Source organism: Numida meleagris, chromosome 1 (genome assembly GCF_002078875.1).
Source record: "Numida meleagris isolate 19003 breed g44 Domestic line chromosome 1, NumMel1.0, whole genome shotgun sequence".
Classification (NCBI taxonomy): Eukaryota; Metazoa; Chordata; class Aves; order Galliformes; family Numididae; genus Numida; species Numida meleagris.
The window spans coordinates 167,120,475-167,136,498 of record NC_034409.1 but is presented as its reverse complement, the minus strand read 5'-3'; the positions used below and the strand labels follow the sequence as shown (position 1 = coordinate 167,136,498).

Below are 16,024 nucleotides of genomic sequence, written 5' to 3'. Positions count from 1 at the left end.
AAATGAGTTGTTCTGAATCCTTCAGATGCTAATAGGATGTGCTGGTTTTTCTTTCAAGCTTTATACAAGCCCTTCAGTCAGCTGCTGATACGAATTCTCTTGTTGCAGTAGACAAGAGGAGGTACAAAACTAATTTTGAATCTTGCACCTAGTGATCAGCCAACTGAAGAAGTGCTGAAAATTGAATTGCACAGCCAAAATAGCAGCTGTTTTGAGCAGCAACCAGTCGCTAACCATGTCAGTTTTTGGTTTCCTTCGAGGTATCAGATGGGAGTTGATGTGTTGTTCTTTTTCAACATAACTGAAGAATTGAATCTAAAAAAAATTATTGCAATAATACTTAAAATAGAGAAATAGATGAACATTTGTGAATCTCTTTTATGAGTACCAAATTGTGCCGGGAACGGACGCTGTACAGATTTTTGTTGTTTTATTTTATAGATCGACGAGGATCCCAGTCTCATTCCTGAAGCCACTCAAGGAGGTACTTACAATTTTGACCCAACAGCCAACCTTCAAACAAAAGAATTTAATTTTTAAGTTCCAAAAAGTGCAGCTTCTCTGTCCCACACCAGTATGAAGCACCACCAGATGGCTACCAAGTAAAGAAACAAAAGGCTCCAAGACACACATGCCTCTTCGTTTTGATGCTTCTAAAGCAAGCCATGTATCAGTCACTTTGCAGTTGCCAAACGTCACTATCACACGGACTGTAAATGCATATGCATGATCTCTTAAACTGTTTCAGAATTCTTTTTAACAGTCCCGACTACCTTTTTTTGCCTTTTTCCTGGTGCCACATGCTGACAACCGCGATCTGCAGTTTTGTTAAGAGAATTCCATAGTGGTGGCACATTGGCTTTCCACGGAAAAGTAGCTTCTTTGGAAAATTGGTGCGCTGTGGATCAAGACACTTTGGTATGATGCGTACATTTTGGAAGACTACAGGGGCCCAGTTTGCTCTGAGCCTCCATCATCGTCCTCCACAAACATATTTTCATATACTTTATGTGGAAGAATAGATTAAAAAATGCAAGCCAAATGATTTCATTGGTGAAACTGAAATAAAAGTAACTTAAACAAAAACAAACAACAACACAACACTTGGCGATTAATTAAACACTTAAGTTTAAAGCAAACAAAAAAACTACTTCATCTATCAGTAATTGATGTGTGTTCATTAACTGCCTCAGAAACCAGGGTTGGAGAATGAACTGTAGATTTGGACTGGTAAAGCTTCTGCCATTATACCTAATTTTTGAGAACAGCGAGCCCTATTTGACCACTCACTTCAGCCTGTGTGTTCCTGCTGTTTTGAAGTAATCAAATGCTGTGCATGGTATTTTACCTGAGCTACAACCTGTTACGGACTTGAACTTCTGTTTAAGCTGAAAGCAAGAATCCCAGACTGTAGAAAAAAAAAAAAAATTCTGTCCAAAAAAATGTATTAGTTCAAAAGAATCTTGCTTTCAACTTTCAGTAGTCAATATATTTTGTTTTAAATCGATAATTGGATATGGTTGATTCATATTGGGTTTAAACTGTGGAGCTTTCATGTTTACTGTAATTTAGTCTTAATCTATTTTTTACTTAGTAACCAGTGCTTTTGATGATGTGGTTGGCAACAAACCAGCAACTACTTAGAAGCGTCATAAAAGCTTCATTCTTGGAGTACTGAAAGAGTTACTCAGAACCTAGTCTCCAATCTTAGTCCCGTGATTAAACAAGATGCAAACTGGTTGTCGTGTGAGGCTGTATGGAAGCTGCCGCTACTCAGCAAAAACCCGATGTGCAGCGCACATTAAATAACTTTCCGTAAGGGATGGGAGGTCACTGCTGTTGGAGAATCGCCTGACCCAGTCATTTGCAAAGGGATCGTGGTATCGCTGGGGTGAAGGTGGATAATTGTGAAATTCCGTAAGCTGTCACACAAACTGGTTTTGTTGCTGTTGTTTACTGGGTGTAATTTCCCAATGCATTGATGTGAAGGGATAGAAAAATCTAAACTAATTTAGTTATTGGATGTGGGTTGTATTTACTGTGATGAAGATAAGGACAGATGCCATCAGAGCTTTGTGGATCAGCTGTTTTTCCACTGATGAACAACGCATAGCAGGTGTGCATTCATTAAATATATATCTGCCAAGGTGGAGCCACTTTAAAGAGCGACTTGTCTTGTATCCCAACCGGATACAAGCGTATGTTTAAACTGCAAGATTTTTACTTGCTAGATAATCTGTTTTAATATAGTGGTTTGGCCTCTGATTATTTATAGGTTTTATAAATTTTAGAATCAATTTCTCTTTAAGGTGGCTCAGATTTTTCAACTCTCGTGCACATAAAGTTGAGTTGAAGTTCATTGTGCCTTTTTTCTTTTCCCAAAAGTTGAGTTGAAGCTTCATATGGTAACTGCATCCTATTCACACACTATAGTCTAAAACCTTGAAAATGTGTGGTGTTCGCTAAAAAACTAAACAAGAAGAAGTCAAAGTTAGGTAAGGTCACAAAGCTTTTGTGAAATTAGAGCTCCGGCAGGTGTTATTGTGAACAAATATTTCCCCTTCTAACTCGATTTAGTTCCCCTCTCTGCCATATAGACTGACGGTTACCCTGCTCAGCCCGTGCTCACTCTTACCCTACGGATTACCTACAAATTGATATTAAAATAACGGTTTTCCACTACTGTGAAGATCTGATCTTTTTCTTGCACTCGATGCATTACGTTAAAAGTGAACGTCGGCGAACTGAGTTGAGGCAAGACAAGGCGTTCGCTCAGTTCTTTCTGTTGTGACCTTATCAGCTTTTGATTGGGATTGCACCATCGCATAGTTAATAAAGGAAACAAAGTATATTGCTGCACTTTTACGTTTTCAGAACAGTGTTTAAAATTGCATTGTTTTTATTATTTTTTTAAACTATCAGTTAAAATAGACTAAAACGTTCTTTCAAAGAGGCATCTAAATGTGTTCCTAATTTTGTATATGGGCTTAGGTTTTGTAACCAATAAAAAGCTGCTATCAAATACTATAAAAAAAAATTCAAGAACTTATTTTGAAAGTTACGAAACTGCTTAGTCTTCGCAGATCAACCTAGGGGTTTTTGTCTTTGACTAGATATTAGTTAGCAGAACTCCACCTCAACGTCTGACGTATGTTACAAGAATGAATAAAGTAAGCTAACGCTGTGGTCTCTGGAACTTGGATACTGTTCTAGTATGGAGTTTTCTGCTTTTTTTTAAGGTGTCTCCCAGGCGTGTACAGGAGGCGATGGTAAGTGGGCCGCGGTTGATCTGCGTAACTGTGAGACAGTGACTTCTGCTAACTGTGGTGCTCCGTCGCGTTGAGGAGCTCCCATCGTCATGCTGCTCTGCCTCCAGAGATGTGTGTTCCAGGTTCCCAGTGCTCTTTGGGATCTGTCATTCTGCAGTGATTTGCCACTCGGGAGGGCGGGCGCCACTCCTGCAGTGTGCCTATGGAAGCTCTGGGCAGGGAGCTGTGGCCGAGCTGGGTGGCAGCAGCCCTCAGCTCAAGGCAGGAGTTCTCCTCTTGGGGCTCCCCGAGTGGATTGGAGATGGGCTCTGCACCGTCCTGTGGTATCGTGGCCATCTGTTGGCTTCTAGTAGGCCCTGCCTGGGGCATCCAGGAGATGCTGTGTTGGAGTAAAGAATGTGTTACTCTAGGAAACAGCCTGGGAGGAACAACAACTAGAAGATACATTGATATTCCTCATACTTTTTAAAACACAAGCACTTTCGTTTGCTTGATCTGCTCAACAGAGAAATAAGTGTGAAAATCCACTGCAGGTGTATTTAAAAACAAAACGAATATTTACAATCTCTAAGTATGGCTCGTTTTGTTATTCTGATCTTATCTATAAATGCCCTCTGGGCTTTGAGTGTGCTTCAAATGGGTCTTTTCTACCAAAGCAGCCTGGTTGCCTTGTGTTCTTTCTGCTCTGTTGCATAAAAAAATTGCTCCTGTTTGTGGCAGAATTACCCTTCTATTCAAGCAGATGTAGGACAACAAATTATGGCAAGCCATTAGAAAGCACCTCTCAAGAAGAGAAGGGAAAAAAAGCAGTAGAAAGCTGTGGGCTGCAAGAGGCAGTGGTTTGTCAGTCACCACCTGTCCCCACTGTCCCTGTGACCCAGGGACACGGGTGTGCAAGGAGAGTTGGCTGTTCTGTTTGCTGAATGGGATCCTGAGGACAACTATGGTTTGTTGTTTGGGTTTTTGTCACATGCTGAGATGAAGCATAATGGAGCTCATGTCTGCACCTTAATTGTGTGCTGACCACCCTTAGTTTTCTGTATTTCTTGTTTAATCCTACCTCATGGAGCCAGGTGGTCCCCCATAGGAGTCATGTGTATACAAAGGAGAAGTGAGGGTGAAATGGAGTTTTGCCAGCATTCAAGTTCAGTTTTCAATGTTTGTGCAGGAAGATGCTGAGAGAAGGCTCACTTCTTGCCCCCTGCTCACATCCATTGCTGTGCCGTTCTCTGTGCTCTGATTTCCCATGTTTCGTCTCTCTGTGTCCTGCTAGGGCTACCCAAAGCTTAAGTGCTGCCTGGATTTTGTAAGACTGAAAATACAGGGTGAAGTCCTGTTCTCACTGCCAAGACCCCATGGAGCTTCCTCTGGATCTGCTCACCAGGGGAAGACTCCTAATGGCATCTCCATAGCGTTGGAGAGACCACAGTGTGGCACAGTGCCGTGTTCCCCGTGGAATGAATGAGCCGCACGTGGGACATTTGCTGATAATGTCCTTGGTCTGAAGCTCTCCATGGTGCCCCGGTACCAAGGGCTACTGCCTTATGGAGAGCCCAGGAGCTCTCACCTCTGGGTTCCTCAGCCTTCTCACAGCTCTGCAGGATTCATTGCAGTGATCAGCACAGCTCCTGGAGGAAATCTTCCAGCTTTCCAGAACTGACTGCTGGAAAGCATCTCTCCTATCAGCAGGGTGAAGAGATTGGAACAAGCTCCCAGAGGAATCATAGCTTCTCCGGAACCTCATTGCCTTTTTAAACTTGGAGCAGAGAGGCCAGGTTGGATGTGGTCCTGGGCAAGCTGCTCTAGTGGCAGGTATGCCTGCCCATGGCAGGGCTTTGGAACTGGGTGGGTTTTAAGATCCCTTCCAAACCGGCCCAAAGGCAGCTACAGGGCTGAAGGGAATGGATTGGTCTCCATTCCCACTGGGAACAGTGTCAGCAAAGGAATCTAGATGGGATGTAAGAACATTTCCCACGGGCAGGGAGAGAGACACCAGAGAAATACACAGCCTTTTGCTTCCGTGCTGGCTGAGGACAAGGCTGTGAAGTCTGCTGGGGGCATCAGGTGGAGCTTCCATCAGACCTAGGCACATCCCTGCCTTCTTGGCATCTCCCTTTGCCAATGGGTACCAGATCCTGGGGTGATGGGAGATGAAGAGCAGGCAGCTTGTGGCCTCGTTGTGGTTCAGGAAAACGATTTATTTGGGCATGGCAAAGTAGCAGGAGGTGGGGTCTGCACCCCTGAAGGCCACCTGCATGCTTTAGAGCAGGGTTTGTCAGCTGCTGCAGTGACACCCCTCCCTTCCTGCAGTGAGTCTGGCAGACACAGCACCCGCATGCTACCCATCTGCTTCTGTTTTTGTCCTTTAATCCCTCCACACACCTTCCTGCAGCATGGAAACCTCAGCATCTTCCAAGATTTGGGTTTTTTTGCTGCTGCCAGGTGGGTCCCTTGGCTTGCAAGCCCCTTGTTCCCATCCCCTCCTGCACGCTTGGGGTGTTGACACACTGCTTTTGGAGCAGTGGCTGTTCTAGCACCGTGGGCGTAGTGTGCAGTCCCGAACCCCACAGCAGGAATGTGCTTGCAGGCCCTTTCCTTGTGGGTGTTCTGTTTTCTGGGGTGCACCACCTTCAAGAGAAACATCCATAAGCTCCATGAAGTTCCACCACCACCACCGTGGAGCAGCAACCATTTCATTAGGATCCATATGCTCTCAAGAAAACACCGGGCAGTGTTCAAAGCTCTGGTGTGGTCTGAGAGCTCGTGGCCACAACCTCTCCACAATTTGCCTGCATTTTGCTTTTCCATCTGCAGCCAAGCAGCAGATGGGGCTGATGGCATCTTCAGGTTTGCAGTGGGGGTGAACAAGAAGCTCATCTGCTGTATCTTCTGCTCATGGTGCTGGGGGGATGGATAGCATGAGCAATTGTGTGTGGTTACGGTAGGCTGCAGAAAAGGATAACAGAAATGTTGAAGCTGTTTTCTTTATTGAAGGCAGATCAACATCTGATCAAGGAGAATTTTAACTTCTTGCCATAGAAAAAATGCAGAAGGAAGGTCTGCCTCCTGCCCAGCTGTGGTGTCCAGGGCTGCCCACAGCCACCTCCACCCAGACAGGTCCCCTGTCCCTGGATGCGTCCTCAAAGAGCTCGGTGGTACTGCAGTGTCATCCCCATCCCTCTCAGGGCAGCTCTGGAGGCTCAGGACCCACGGCTGCAGCCCAACGCCTGCCCTTTGCTGGTGGTGATGGTCCTGGGGGCCTGGCATGGCCCTGGGCACCCTGCTGTGGGCGTCCCTGCTGGAGCAGGGGCTGGAGCAGAGGGACCCATTGGGCCCTGCCAGCCTCAGCCTCAGCAGGCAGCTCGGTCCAAAGACTGATCTCTCTGTTATTAAATCTGGTCTACATAGATTAAATCTGGGGACTGCATAGATTTGTCTTCTCGCTGTGGAAACCGGTGGCTTTGTGACCCCATCACAATGATGGTTTGGTTACAAAAAGTGAATTTAAGAATAATTCATCAGCTCTGTGAACTTCAGGGAAATTATTTCTCACAACACTTTGCAGACAAGGAGTTGATTGTGATTTAAATGCCATAATCCAGTATTGAAAAGGAGAGGAAAGCCAATTAATTGACCCTTGTAAATGCCAGGGTGTATTTAATTGTAATTTGTCATTTGTTGTGATCTTAATTGCACGGCTGGTGTTTAATACCACCTGACAATGGTGTTTTTAAGAGGTGGTGGCACATGAAGTTTAGCTCCTCCTTTGTCTCTGTGAGCTACATGCAGCGAAGCTTTATAGGTGGTGTTATGGAGGAGGAGGAAATTAGCATACACCTTTTAGGTGTATTAAAGTGATAATGATGACATTTCTCTGCGTTTTCTAACAGTTTCTTTTACGAACTTCAGTGACACAGAGCCTGGATGGGGCTCTGAGCACCTGACCGAGCTGTAGGTGTCCCTGTTCATTGCAGGGGATTTGGACCAGGTGGGCTGTAAAGATTCCTTCCAACTCAAATGATTCTGTGATATTTGAAAAAAAGTTACTTAGCATTTCTCATTCTCATTGACCTTCCCACCCCGAGGTGTTCCTGTGTCTCCGCATTACAGCTCCTCTTTGAACCATTCCTGGGCAGCGGTTGCAGTGCTCCCTCCGACCCCACGAAGACCCCTGGTCCCCCTCTGATCTCAGGATGCCAACCAAGGCCATGGGGATGCAGGGCTGAGACCCATCAGAGAAGGCCCAGCCTCTAACTAGTTGTTGTCGGTCCTACGGAAAGGTTCCTGGCTCATCAGCTGTATCTTTTCCAACACTGTACAACCTCCTGTATGCATACAGAGGTTTTTCTTTCTTTGTGTGTGTGTGTCCCCAAAAGAAGTGGCAGGAGGTGGAGGCGGCTCCAGCTGCAGCACAGAGCAGAGGAGCTGAGGACCCTGACAGGTCCCAGCAAGGGCAGATGCTTGCCGGTGGGATTCTTCTTGATGGGCAAATGAACGCGCAATTAGGAATTTTGGAGAACTGAAGTTGCTGTGAAGGTTAATATGTACCAAAGGACCATGGGAGGTGTTGGGTTGTTGCACCTCCATCCTTGGACATACTCAGAACTGCAACACTGTGCCTTCATCAACCTGCTCTGACCTCGGAGCTGGCCCTGCCTTAAGCTGTGCTTTGGTGGATGTCCTCCCAAACCCTGCTGGCCCATGACTAGGCTGCTTCTGCCACGGGTATAGCTCATGGCCGCCAGATCCAAGTCGAAGAAAAGCAGACCATGTTACCGGCTGAACACTGACGATAAGGCCAGGGAAACAGGGCTGATGAAGCTGCAGGGAGCTGCTGGGGTGGCAGCTGTAGGGAGTCAGCATCCAGGAAATCTGTTGGGAAGGGCTCTCCTGCAGATAAAGAAGTGACAGCCCTGACGGGTTCCTCCAACCCTCCACGCTGTCTCTTTGCACCAGGGAGTTTTGACACAAAGTATTTAAGTGCTGTTGTGCAAGGATTTTATTAGGACAGGGAAGGCTGGATAGATTTACCTGTTCTAACACGCTTTGCAACACAGGAGGAATGAACAAAGATGAGAACCCTGTGTTGTTGTTTCCAGTGTTATTAGCCAGCATCATTCTGACAGTCTCTACATCTACACACGAGGAGCCAGCTATAAGAGTAAGGCAGCAGCCCTTCAGTCTGTGCTGAGTTTAATATACTGCTGATCCCAGACCTGAATGTACAATGCCTTGTCTTGTACCATGCGAGAGGTGAGTCCACAGCACCAGCAAACTGGTAAGGAATATTCTGGGGCACAGCAATGTAACACAGAGCCCTGCACTCGAAGGTCTGTTGCTCAAGGACACGATGCGTCCTTTCCATGTGCTGCCCTTGAGCTGCACAGACCGCCTAGGTTTAAGCTCATCCCGTATGAGTGCAGGTGCTTGAGCACTATTTTATCAGATATAAATAATTCTTATGTTGTAATGCAGCTAAAAAATATGACTTTTTCACTTGGAAGGATTTTTTTTATTATTATTGAGAACTTCCTATATGTGGTCTCATCATATTCTGTTTGTTTGTAACCATTTAAACTCTGTATTCCAGCTGCTGCCTCCTATGAAAGAGGCTAGTGGCAGCACAAGAAACAGCTGCATGGTTAATTCCTTAGCACCATAAAATGCACTGTTAAGAACAGAAGACTTCTTTGCGCCTTTTTCTTTGGTGATCATTCTAGGTTGAAGTTCTTCCTTGAAAGCACTTGATTTCTGCTGGCAAACATTATCTACCTTCTCTCGCTCCTCCCCCCCACCACTTTCATTCATTTCATAACAGAATCACAGAATATCCTGAGTTGGAAGGGATCCACAAGGATTACTGAGTCCAACTCTGGGCTCCACACAGCACCATCCAACATTCAAACCCTACGTGTGAGAGTGTTGTCCTGATGCTCCTTGAATTCTGGCAGCTTGGGGTTGTGCCCACTGCCCTGGGCAGCCTGTCCCATGCCCACCGCCCTCTGGTGCAGAGCCTGTCCCTATCCCCACCTGCCCCTCCCCTGACACAGCTCCATGCCGTCCACTCGGGCCCTGTTGCTGTCCCAGAGAGCAGAGCTCAGCGCTGCCCCTCCGCTCCCTGTGAGGAGCTGCAGCTGCCATGAGGCCTTCCCTCAGCTTCTCTGCTCTGGGCTGAGCAAACCAGGGGGCCTCAGCCACTCCTCATCGGCCTTCCCCTCCACACCCATCACCATCTCTATCGCCCTCCTTTGGACGCTCTCTAATAGTTTTAAACTGCACCCAGTGCTTGAAGCGAGGCCGCTCCAGTGCAGTGTAGAGTGGACAATCCCTTCTCTCAACCATCTGGCAATACCATGTTTTATGCACCCCAGGGTATGGTTGGCGTTGCTGGCTGCCTGGGCACACCACTGACTCAACCCTGACTAAGAGAATTTGGGGTGCAAGGATCCCTCAGGCACACACTTCCTAGCTCCTTCCCCCCCGTGGGCTAAGTGGGAGCAGACGGAGCCCTCACTGCAGCAAGGGCCCTGGCCCCATCCTGAGCTGCACGTGATGGGCATTTTGGGTGCCCAGGACGTGGTGAGCATGGGGAGCCCTTTGGCTTTCAGTCTGCCCACACAATGGTTTCATTTAACCTTAAGATATCCCAGAGATGGGGCTTCACCTTGACCGTCCCGAGGCTACTCGTGACTTGCCATGCAGGCATTTCCAAGCACTTAGAAGTCTGAATTCAATTTCCTTATATTTAAATATAATCCAAGGGAAAACAGGTGCCATTTTCCTGAAAACAGTATTCACTAAAAATAACGAAAGGAAAAGAATAACCCAAGACAAGAATCATAGAATGTCTTTGGTTGGAGAGGTCCTTAAAGATCATCTAGTTCCAACCCCCAAGGAACAAGGAATTAATACAGACACATTGTCCATCAGCGCTAATCCTGATTCACTTCCGTGGCTTGAAGCTCATACCCGTAGGTGGCATCCTACAGCTGAACAGCGGCTGCAAGTCCTGCTACACCAGGATAGCAGCGTGGAGCTGGGAGGACAACAAAACCAACAAAACACTTCCGTCCCTCATAGGCACCTCCAGCAAAGCAGAATCCCGTGGTTCACCTGAGGGGCGGCTCTGGGGCCGGGGGTCCCTGCCTCACGCCCCGCAGCAACTCCCCCAGCACCCCCAGGACGTCCTGCAAGCCCTGCCCAGTGTGGGCGCTGCAGCCCCGCAGCACCCATGGGTGCCCTGCCAGCCGTCCCTTGCACAGTTCCTGCCCCAGCTCAGCGGGAGCCATGGCCCCCGGCAGCTCCTGCTTGTTGGCCAGGAGGAGGACGGGGACTCCGGCCAGGCCAGGGTGACCTAGGGTCTCCTCCAGCACCGCCAACGCTTCAGGCAGCCGAGCCACGTCTGCGCTGTCTAGGACGAAGACCAGGATGTTGGTGTCCTCCAGGTAGTGGTGCCAGCTGGCCCGGAGGCTGGGCTGTCCCCCGACGTCCCAGAGGTTGAAGGACACGCCACAGGGCGTCCGCATAGCCTCCACATTGAAGCCCACCGTTGGGCACGTCTCCATGGCCCGGCCGCCCTTCAGCTGGTACAGGATGGTGGATTTCCCAGCGAGGTCAAGGCCCAGCATGACCACACGCGCGTCTCTTTTGCGCCAGCCTTTGGAGATCAGCTTCCCCATCGAGATCCTGCTGCAGCCAGTGCAAAAAAATACGGCTAAACTAAAGAGTATTTCTTGGATAATATCAGTTAATAGCAGAGCGCTCAGTCCTACCTCCCTTCGGTTTGCTGAAGGAGGAAACAGGCAGCCGGCCTTGGCTTCTCTGTGCAGCTAGACCAAGGCAGAGCAGTTATTTCAGAGGAGTGGAGCGGAGCCAGGGAGCACAGCCCAGAGCTACGGCTTCTGCGCTCCCTTCCTGCTGCCTCCTGCCTCCATCCCGCCGCAGCCCTCAGCTCGCTCCGCCAGCATCCCGCAGGAAGAGCTGGGCAGGAGGCAGAGCACGCTTCCTCCCAGCGGGGACGGGAATACACCAGCTTTTGTTCATTGGCTTCTCGAGGGGAAATCCACCCCCAGCCGGACAGGAGGAAACCGGGCTGCTCTGGGAATGTGCTGAATCACAGCTCAGGGGTGTGGATTTCAACATGAGCCGCAAGACGACCGACAGTTTGCAGTCTTATGACAGCACAACACAAATCTCAGTTCAGCACTGGTTTTCATGGCCTGCTGCGCAGTGGTGGTGGATTGAAGGAGATGTATGCAGACAGGAGTTTTAGTGTTTTGTGGAAATATGACCAGCATGAAAATCTATAAAATTTATTGCATCAAGATGCTCACTACATTTTGACTTTTCTAAGTAAAGGCAGTCAGCCCTCTGTTGCTGGGGGTGGGGAAAGAAATCCCTGTTAAACATGGAAAAAGTTGAACAAGATGGCACCACGCAAACTTACACACCGGAGGAAGAAACACGCTGCTGAAACAGCAGAGCTTCTTGTGCAAGAGCAGCGGGTGGCAGCCAGCAGAGCCTGGCAAAGCGGGTGGTACCCCTATGCCAGTGGGTTTCTTGCCCTAGGGCTGCTCAAAGGCACGCTGTGCTGAAGCAGCCATAAATCTCCGAGACAGAGCACTGCTCCCCAGCCGCTCTCCCTGGGCATGAGGAAGGAAATGTGATTTATTTGCTTTTCCCCGTGCATCAGCAGGAGATGTAATTTCCTGGGTGCTGCTCTCCGCCTGACGACTCCATGACGCAAGGCACCGCTGCTGGGACAAGCCCAGCACTGCAGCATGGGGAGGTGGCTGCCTGGTCCTACAGACAACTTTGCCAGGTGTTCCTACGAGAAAAAGCTGAAGCACGTCCCACACAGCTGGGGCTGGGTGGTACCGGGAGCCCCCAGAATGTAGAAATAGAAAAAGAGAACCGTGATAAGGAGTGTGGCGACCTTGACCCTGCAGCCCGAGGGCTGTCCAGTGGCCTGAGTCCTTCTCCTTAAAAGAGTCAAATGGGTGCCTGGATCCTTTACCTATTTGTTCTCCATTTTGGGAAAACCTTCCTCCCGTATTGCCTTGGGCTGTAAGATCAGCACAGTGGGTATTTTGTGATGTGCCAACAGGTCCGGTGAATTGCCCCTTAATGCTGCTGTGTTTCTCTGCCTGTGCTGCTGATCCCCTTCTCTGAGGCTGGATGGTACGGATGATTTGTTTCGTTCTCATACCCCTGGTAATGAACTCAAGTCTATTTATTTTCTTTCTCCCTGCCACTTGTTCCAATCATGAGGTGCAGAAGATGCCTGCGGAGTCTGATCCACCCACAGCTGTGCTATAAAAGCATAATATTCCAATAAATAATACATGGGTGCAATTGCAATTCTATGTAAGAAAGACTAAAAGAAAAGAAAGTAAAAGCAGATGAGACGAGCCCTGAGTGAATCCATTGCTGGAGCAAGAAGGCTATACACTAAATAATTCAGAAACCTCTCATCCCATTGCTGTTACCTGGGAGAAGAAGCCAACCCCCACCCCATGTCAGCCTCCTCTCAGGTCATTTCAGAGAGCAGTTAAGGTCTGCCCTGAGCCTCCTCTTCTCCAAACTGAACAATCCCAGCTCCCTCAGCTGCTCCCTGTAAGACTCGTGCTCCAGACCTTCACAGCTTCATTGCCCTTCTCTGGACGCACTCTTTGTAGTAGGTTGAACAACTACATATTTTATATACAACGGTACAGTATATTCCATATATTTCATAAATGTTTTTACTCCAATCTCAGAATTTATTATTTTCAAACCTGTCTAGAATTGTATCAGGATGCACGTCCTCTCTGCAGAACCACTTATCCTCAATACTCATTTTCTTTCTTACATACATTGGCAATACTCTGTACTATTCTGTCTCCTCGGGGCAAGTCCAAAGCAAGCCCCCAAGGCTTCCATACTTATCCTAATGCTACCACACCCCTTTCTGACACTATCTATTCATGCTTCCTCTTACAGTCATTCTCTATCCCAGTCTAGGTCACACATTTCATGCCAAATGCTGCATACAAACAAGTTAAAATATAGCTCTGTCTGTCTTGAAAAGCCCAAATCTCAATTCTTCAATTATTTTTAGTGTGTCTAGGTGAAAAGGGGAAAAAATGAGCAAAAAATGTTATCTGAGCCAAAAAAAGGCTTTTACTCAACCCTTTCATGTATCTTAGCATTTGCTCCTCCATCTGTTGAGCATCAAAGTTTTGAAGCTAAGACATTATTTTTAGTATTCCTTCAGTTTCTGTTAAGAGGAAGCCCTACAGAGGGTATCTAATGATTCATAACCACACTGCCAACCTATTTGTACTATATATAAGTGGCTTCTTATCTGAAACTCTTAATTCTATGGGAAGTAAAAATCACAGCTTGGAGGTACACTGGTGAGGCTCTTCTCTGTAGATCAATCAGGATGAAACTCTGCTTTGAAATACACCAATCCGGCTTTCTTTGATACCTTTCTGTCTGATACGATGGATGAAAGCGAAGAAAACCTGTGAAAATTGATTTTAAGGTATTGCATTTTCTCGGGCTCACCACAGAGTGTCACTGTTGCCACATATTTCTCAGTAGAGATGCCGTTTCCAGAGGCATCAAATAGCTGAGGCCAAACCACCAGAGCGGGAGCAACCTGCTTTGGTGAGGGGAGGGGTTCCTTTGGCATCCTTCTGTGACAGGATCACTTCGAAACAGGTTTTCCTGAACAGCTGTATATATTTTTTTGTGAACCTATTCACAGGAAGACTTGGGTTGGAAGGGACCTCAAAGAACATCTAGTTCCAACCCCCCTTCACATCTATAGGAAGATGACAGCGAGGATTGCAGAGCAACATGAAATGCTAGTTGTGTGTAGGTGACATTCAGCTCCAGATCATTTCAGCTGGCATCATATCACAGGACTCTGCAGCTAACTAAATGATGGAAAAGGTAATGCTGAACAAAGAGGAGAGAAACACCGAAGAATTTTCTTTTAGCATCCTTAAACAGTTCATTGAGAGTTGCCATCGTGGATCCCTGCTGTAGTTGTTTACAGAGCTGCAGATACACACAGGTCTTTTTATTGAAGACTGACAAAAGGTGATAAATTCTACCACTCAATTTGTGGTAGAATTTACAATTTGCCTACAACTACCTGCAGCTTTGTCATCTCCGGTTTCAAGTGTGATCCTAGGAATGAACCTGATGATTCAGGTTACACTAGGGTTCGTAGAGTAACTCAATGTTGTGTTATCGTTCCTTTTGAATCTCAAATGCTCTTAATCACTGGAGAAAAGCACTTCATAGTCATCTGCTATGGTTGTCAAAGAGATGCAAATCAAGAGGATCAGCGTGAGAGAGATAGCAGCATCTGAGCTAACTCATCCAAGTCAGCAATGAGTTACAGAAGTTGGCAGTACATTGTGTTAAGCAATAATTGATTCTATTCTACAAAAAAAAAAAAAAAAGAAAGAAAGAAAAAAAAGAAAAACTCTGAATATCATTGCCTTGCTTGGCGTGGTTGACCAGTTTAGTGCTTTCCTAACGTTTCCGTCTGTCATAACGATTCCAAGACGGATATAAGGTTTCACATCCCCTTTCCTTCTGGAGAAAAAACAATGAGAGAAGACTGGTTTTGTTATTGTTCACTTTTATGAGAAGGTAAACAGGGGAACAGAAAAAGAACAGAAACTAAGTAGCGTTCATTAGATTATAAAGTGAATTTTGCTCCATATTGAGCGCTTTTTAAAATCTGTTTCAGCCCATTGTAAAGCTCAGGCACAGTATAAACCAACTGCAACTACCCTGAGGTGTTTAAGGACTTGCTATGTGTGCCGATAATTAGTGGTAACATCAAGAAACCTAAACCCACGTGGATAAAAAACACCACTGGAGGCTATGTACCAGTACTTATTACAAAAAATGGGTTTCTGTATACAGTAAGCAGATCTTTTCTACAGTTCTAAATAGGATCAAAGCTCGGTTTTCGTAGCCTCACCTTCTCACCATCTCCTAGCAAAGTCAGGAAAGACAGCTATCCTCAACAAATAATTTGTTTGAGGGGCCACAAACATGAGTAGAAAACAGATGCGTGTAGGCACTGCTGTTTCTACAGCAAAAGGAAAATTATCAGTGTATGTTTGGGTATTCTGTTGCAATCCCCTTTCTGGCTCTTTTAGAGCTTCCCATGGAGCCTCGGACTACACTTTTCCGCAAATCTTATTTATGCTTTGCCTTTTGTAGCTCGATGCTGCACAAGCTATCCAGCACTGCTTTCCCCAGGCCAGCTGCAGTAGTCTCTCAGCAGCGCAGCACACAGGAACTTGGCAGGGGACATCTTTCTACCCCAGGCCTACTGCTGTGCCTTCTCTATCTCATACTCCAGGGCAGAATTTCCTCAGCATCACTGATTCCCTCTCACAGCAGCCTTTCTGGATTTGACTCCTTGGGTGCTGAAAATTATTACTCTTTAATGTATTTTTCCTTCTTTCTTGTAAGCTGGCCATCCCCAAACACAGGCTAATGCCTCTTGCAGGCTCTGCCCTGCTGCCCTACGGTTCCCATCTGTCAGCTCCCTGCTGTCACAAGTCCCTGCTGCCCCGTGACCCTGAGCACGGCCAGGAAAATAAGGAACTTCAAGCAGCAGCAACCATTTCCTGGTAACAGCCTTGTGAAACAACAGCAAGCTCCCTTGAGAGAGCAGCTCTGTACTCTTCCCTTTCCCGGATCCTCCTCCACAGCTGTGTCCCGTCCTTGAGCCGCAG

At 47.0% G+C, this 16,024-nt stretch overlaps 2 protein-coding genes across 6 annotated transcripts in view; one reads left to right on the top strand and one right to left on the bottom strand.

Moving 5' to 3' along the window:
* Nucleotides 1-3,200, top strand: part of KPNA3 (karyopherin subunit alpha 3) — a 50,076-nt gene extending 46,876 nt beyond the window's left edge. For all 3 annotated transcript variants that reach the window (XM_021376484.1, XM_021376462.1, XM_021376473.1), the window contains exon 17: nt 442-3,200. In XM_021376484.1, coding sequence (XP_021232159.1) covers nt 442-540 — 99 coding nt within the window. In that variant the 3' untranslated portion in view covers nt 541-3,200. The remainder of the gene's footprint in view (nt 1-441) is intronic.
* ARL11 (ADP ribosylation factor like GTPase 11) lies at nt 9,993-11,375 on the bottom strand. 3 transcript variants are annotated; one of them, XM_021376508.1, is made up of 2 exons: nt 11,042-11,375; nt 9,993-10,983 (listed from the first exon to the last, which is right to left on the bottom strand). In XM_021376508.1, exon 2 carries the CDS (start codon nt 10,946-10,948, stop codon nt 10,379-10,381), a length of 570 nt encoding a protein of 189 aa, XP_021232183.1. In that variant the 5' UTR covers nt 10,949-10,983; nt 11,042-11,375; the 3' UTR covers nt 9,993-10,378. The 3 variants fall into 3 exon arrangements, with proteins under 3 accessions (XP_021232183.1, XP_021232174.1, XP_021232191.1); XM_021376499.1 differs by having other exon boundaries at nt 9,993-10,958; nt 11,042-11,374; XM_021376516.1 differs by having other exon boundaries at nt 9,993-10,955; nt 11,042-11,374.